General features: G+C 37.5%; 1 protein-coding gene and 1 long non-coding RNA gene across 2 annotated transcripts in view; both read right to left on the bottom strand.

The window, feature by feature from the left end:
* LOC110047630 (uncharacterized) overlaps positions 1–6,000 on the bottom strand; it is a 49,799-nt gene that overhangs the window by 35,930 nt on the left and 7,869 nt on the right. The window contains exon 8 of the mRNA XM_089273378.1: positions 5,557–5,679. Within this exon, the coding sequence (XP_089129504.1) occupies positions 5,557–5,679 (123 nt within the window). The remainder of the gene's footprint in view (positions 1–5,556; positions 5,680–6,000) is intronic.
* LOC149102789 (uncharacterized) lies at positions 3,343–3,674 on the bottom strand. The gene is made up of 2 exons (XR_016202022.1): positions 3,555–3,674; positions 3,343–3,439 (listed from the first exon to the last, which is right to left on the bottom strand). It is a non-coding gene; the product is annotated as an uncharacterized LOC149102789 (long non-coding RNA).

The following is a 6,000-nucleotide window of genomic DNA, read 5'->3' as shown; positions in this document are numbered from 1 at the left end:
ATTATCCGTTATTGTTTTCCTAGATGGGAAACTGGAAACTGGAGAATTGAGCAAATGGTAAGGGACTTTCCAACGCTCGAATCCGAACGAACTCTGAATGTAGTCTACAATTTGGAACAGTGTTTTCGGAAAATTACTCTTCCATTAGACTTTCATCCGAACATTCTGGGATTTTGGCTCAATGGTTAACATCCATAATCACCTGTACAAATGCCTCCGTCTCCAGAATGTCCCGTATGACAAGTGCAGGAGAACGATCCTTCGGTGTTGGTGCAGGTGGCATCCAAGTGGCAGTTGTGTATTCCAGACAAACACTCATTGACATCTAAAGAGAGATCATAATCGAATTGCTAAAAAAACGTTTTGTTTTTTTTTTTTTCTTAGGCAACTCTGATGTATTCAGTGTCCGAATAGAACACAAACTATTGAAAGCATGAACATTCCGTTGGACTGACATCATTCCACTGTAGGATTTCAAAACAATGGGCGAAATATAAAACACGAACGATTAATGCTTGATGAAGAGTAACATAATTTAGCATCTTTATTTACCGTCGCAATGTAATCCATTTCCAGAGTATCCGTTCAGGCACGTGCAATAGTAAGATCCTTTTGTGTTTGTACAGTTAGCATCATCATGACAAATGTGAGCCAAGTGTTGATACTCAGACGATAATCCAGATGGGTCACATTCGTTGATATCTTTTGAAAGACAAGCGAAAAACACTATTTAATTGCGTATTTTACAGGTAAGTTGTTCATCTGGGACAAACGTAAGAGAACTGAGACATAATTTTGGACAACTGTGGTGAATGTGTAATATATCAGTGTACTAAACAAATAATTTAAGCTATGAATCTAACTATGTAAGCTTTCTAATCGACCTCTAACTCTTGTAAACGTTTAACTACGAAGGCAATTTATGTCCGTTTGACACAAGTCCGTTTTTTGTCCTCTGTTGCCTACTTACCAACACAGTTAACCCCATTACCAGAATAGCCATTAAGACACGTGCAGTAAAATGATCCTTTAGTGTTGGTACAGTTGGCATCAGCATGGCAGTTGTGAGCAAGATGAAGATATTCATGGTATATTTGATTAGGAAAACACTCGTCCACATCTAAAGTAAACGAGTATGGTAAATATGGTGTAGTCTTTTTGCATTGAAAATTCCAGGATAGCCATGCAAACATAAATTTACACACATTCTATTCCTAAGAAGGACAATTAGAGTCTGTAAATTCTTAAGCTACAGACATTTCATAAAGTCTGTAAATGGTCCAAATTTTCTAGTGATATACGACTTTCGTGATAATAAAATAACTAAAGCTGTACGTACACGTACTTGTGGATATTTGATTTGGTAGTATTCCCACTTTGAGTTTTGGTCTCAAAAATTTAAGGAAGATTCTGGATTTCCTTTATTTCTGAAGTACCAAGTATAAAAACAAAAATGAATAAAAATTAAATCCAGAAGTACGTTCACGGTACCAAAACAATCCTTCATGATTTTGAACCGATGAACACAATTACTACAGAAATAAATGCGTCACTAATGCTTTGTAATATTTCAATTTAAGAAACAGTTGTTTTACCAACACAAGTGACGCCATCTCCAGAATATCCCGTGCGACATGTGCAGTAGAAAGATCCTTTGGAATTGGTGCAGTTAGCGTCAGCGTGGCAGTTATGGGTATCTGTTGTACATTCCTCGATATCTGTCAGTTTAGAACAAATACCGAGAATTTCAAATTATTTTCATGACACCTATAAATCGAACTGCTGAGCTTGACACAAGCTTAAAACAGGGCAAGAAGGGTTTATCTACCAGCACAAGTGACTCCATCACCGGTGTAGCCCGTATGACAAGTACAGAAGAATGATCCCTTGGTATTGGTGCAGTTTGCATCAACATGGCAGTTGTCCTTGTTCGTTGAACATTCCTCTATATCTAAAAATACATAAAACGGATATCAAGGATATACTTTACAGATTTACGGTTGTTCAAAAAACAAGACCGGGGATTTGTTTCGACAGCTTTGAAGAAGAGAAACTACGGATACAAATTATCCAGTCTAGCAGGCAATATTCGCTAGTAATTTTACTCTCCTTGTTTACTCTCCTTAATATTGAGATGCATTCAATTTAGCTCTTTTGGAGGTAGCTGATTTTAGAATTGTTTTCAATTAACTTTTTTAATACGTAATACATGTCAATAGATCATTACATGTCAAGAGCCTGACGGTTTTAATCCACGAGAATTCACGAGCCAAAATTATAGCCATAGCTCGAACCAATCTCGCTTGGTATAGCACTGAGGCGTCTAAAAAGTTACGATTAGGGAGTGAAAATTCGTACATAAAACAATATCAGACCCTTAGAGAAGTATACGTATACTTGCGTATATATATTTCACCCAAGGACAGAGACAGGTTTCTAATCAAGGCTGCGTTAATTGTAAACAATGCAACAATAAACGATGAATCAGGAGTTACAAGAAAGCCGTCCCAAATAATGAATCAAAAATTCAAAATGCTTCCAAATTGATCAAACAAAATTGCCTATAAGGAAGCATGAACTAAAAACTGTACCCAGTCTATAACTTGATAGAAGCACAGCACTAGCAAGGGCTGTTAACGTAATGGTGACACTGGCAAAGAAAATTGACGCTTTAATGATCGAAATAGAATCAAAATAAGTTTTGATGATGAAATAAACGTGTGATTTCTTTTATATTTCTCTTAGTGTTTTGTAAAAGAGATGGAAAGCATTTCCTCTGAATTTCCATAAAGATATAGGAACAGTCATAGAAGTTTGGGAGACACTCGCCAATTGGCTCGTGTTCCCACAGCATTTCTCGTGCTCTAAAACTTGCACTCGTGTTTCTGTAACTCGATCGAAACAAGGAAAATGTTTTGTATTTCGAGATTTAAGAATGATTACATACCCATGCTCTATTTTCTTAGAAACCAGTGTTACATGCTCAGTACACATGCAGTTATATGAACCTTGGTTTTGCTACCCGTGACGACCTCCTCATAGAAGCTCTCTTCACCAGTTTGATATTTTTGATATCTGCAGAGACGCAAAAAACAACTAAAGAATTACAGGTAATACGCGAATCACATTTTTTTTTACACCTAGTACAGATTTAACACATCAGGCGCTTTCCATTAGGCCAAAGGTTCCAGAATTTTAATCTTTTTTTAAGATACACGAACAATGATAGTCATGTAACTTTCGTTCTTCATGGTTAATGACAGTTGGAAATTTGGTAGGTAAATTTCTAATTTTAATTTTTAATCTACTCATGTTGACTGAAGCCCATAACATAGATTATCAATACCTACACAAATAACTGCATAGTGGGAGTAATTGATGACGTTGCGTCTTGGGTAGGAGAACTTCCTCTGTTGTAGCAGCATGTGTTAGCCGACATCTATAAAAAAAATGATTTGTGCCATACTCTTGAATACTTAAGAAAAAGCGATATATAAAAAAGAAAAACAGTGATAATCGTAAACAGCTTTCAAAAAAAGTATGGGTTTTAGTACCTCTAAGTCGGTTTTGCTACTTCTCTATACTCTCCTCTTAACCAAGGGCTGAAATGAGAAAATATTTACCGGGAGTATATTTACCCTCGGATGGTTCTGAAAAAGACTAGTTTGAATCTTCAACCCTTTGCTTATATTCCAGGTATTTTTAATATCACCATCTAGCTTCAAAAGTCTGACAGGACGACAACTCAGGCACATGCATACAAGAGAGCCTTATGAATGCAGATGAACAAGTCAGGAAGTATCTAAAACCTTTACGCTATGGATTTATGTAAGTTGTAAGACTTTGAGACAGTTAATGAACTCTTGATGGATCAAAAGAATTTGGACAGCCATCATGACGTAAGTTGCTTCTTGGACTCTGTTTAGAAATCTTAACGAAGCGTATTTAACTACAGTGTAGTGTTCACCCTGCAAGCAGGTAAGAGAACAATTGTCTTTAACAATTACCTTACATAAAGAATAATATGACTCATGCAGGGAACATTCCTTGCAAATTAAACTTTTTTACATTTCCAGCCAATAAACCACGTTAATTTGCTAAATCGGGATGCTTCAGATGTTAAACTATACATTATATCCCCTCCTCCAGTAAACAAGAAACGGAACTCGTCTTAGAGCACTATTTCAGTTGTCTAAATAGGTTTGCTTGGATATGACTGTGTAGAAGATATATGAATATATTGTAAATTCTCTAAGACTCGTTTCTTGCAACCAAAGTTAATACCTACTTTATCGACACACTCGGTATGCATGGTGGCAAAACGAACGATTAACCGTTTATGCCACTTTTACTTTTGTCTGATATTTTCTCAGTCAATGACCTAAAGAGGAATAGAAAGAAATACATTAAGCGTTATTTACCTAACTTGTAAAAAGTTAGAGCTATTTATCCCTTTTCAGACGAAATACCATTTGGCTGTTTTAAGTTGTACAAAACAATGTTGGCAGTTTTTCATTTAAACTCATTTCAGGACCACTTGAATGAAAAAGAAATGTGATTTGTGCATAGTTGAATTTGAATGCTCTGACTAGGGAAGGGGGGTGGGAACCGGGAACCTGTGTGCCTGGATGGGTTGAAAATCATCTTTCCCACTGTGTGAGTTTGCAAGGCAAGGCCTTCTTTTAACGGCTAAGAATTTTACTTCGCCTCCACCTCTTTTTGAGCAGCTCTGGATTTGCTTCTACAGGATAATATTCAACGCTGACTATCATTACTGCTCAGCTTGGCGTTGGATTGGCTACAGGCAGAGAAGGCAAACAGACACGTACATGTAGCCAAGAATGGATTACATTGGAACCCAACGGGGAAGCGACAGAGAGCAGGACCCCACCTCCAGGCGCACGAGAATGGCAGAGTTGGAGGAGATACGGCTTCCTAGGCATGAGGCGAAAGATACTGCACAAAACAGGGTCAGGTGGCGAGAGCTGGTCGAAGACCTATGTTCCACTAGGAACGAAGAGGACTAAGTCAGTAAACATCGTTACTCGTCAGTACTTTCATAACATCCTGCTAACCCTGTAAGTGGCTTCCTTGTTCGTTCCTTCACGTCATTCGCTTGATCTTCCCCACCGCCGTGATACAGACACAGGAACCTCTCAAAAGTGCAAAACTACGCTGCAAAACTTGCACAAGGAATATGTTTTTTACCGATTAGCGCAGGAATATACCGAAAGTAAACACGTAAAATTGAAGCAAATAAACTCGCTTACCTTTAATTGGAGCTTGATGCTAAATCCTGTTCAAACTGAGATGGTGTTAGATAGCGAGGGATGAATGAATTGTAAAATGATTTCGGTGGTATGGGGTGTGCGAGTAACTCCTGATCCATATTATGTTTGCTGAATAGGACATTGTTTACTTTTTCGATCAAATCAGCGCTTTACAAAGCCCGCTTTTGCTTTATAAAGCTTGATTTGCGTTAAACAATGCCATATTGCAACAAACATGTTTACAACCATGCAGTGATAACTCTTGTGGAATGCAAACATCTCTTACCAGTGCATGTTACTCCATTGCCTGTGTATCCAGTGTTACAAGTACAGTGATAAGAACCCTTGGTGTTGGTGCAATATCCATCTTCGTGACAGTCATGAAGATTTAGAGTGCATTCGTCCACATCTAAAAAGCATGGCGGTATACATCGCCATTATTACTTCTCAGTTTGTTTTAAATTCAACTTCAACTTCACTTTACTTTGCACTTACGTTTTGAAATTACAAGGAGAAGAAAAAAGAAAAAAAGATACATATATAACAATTAAAGGTGACAATGGTATACAGTTTGTGCATGGAGACTAATTGAACCGCGAGGTTATTGAGTTAGCTTCCATCTCGTTTGAGTGAACATAGAAAAACACGGGAGTAGAAGGACGGATTACTAAAGGAAGGAGCTAGAAGAATTGATAGAACATAGTTTTTAACACTCGTTAAAGTGTTGAAA

This window comes from Orbicella faveolata, unplaced genomic scaffold, assembly GCF_042242905.1.
Source record: "Orbicella faveolata isolate gen_17 unplaced genomic scaffold, um_ofav_v1 contig_35, whole genome shotgun sequence".
Lineage (NCBI taxonomy): Eukaryota > Metazoa > Cnidaria > Anthozoa > Scleractinia > Merulinidae > Orbicella > Orbicella faveolata.
This window is presented reverse-complemented; position numbering and strand designations above follow the sequence as displayed.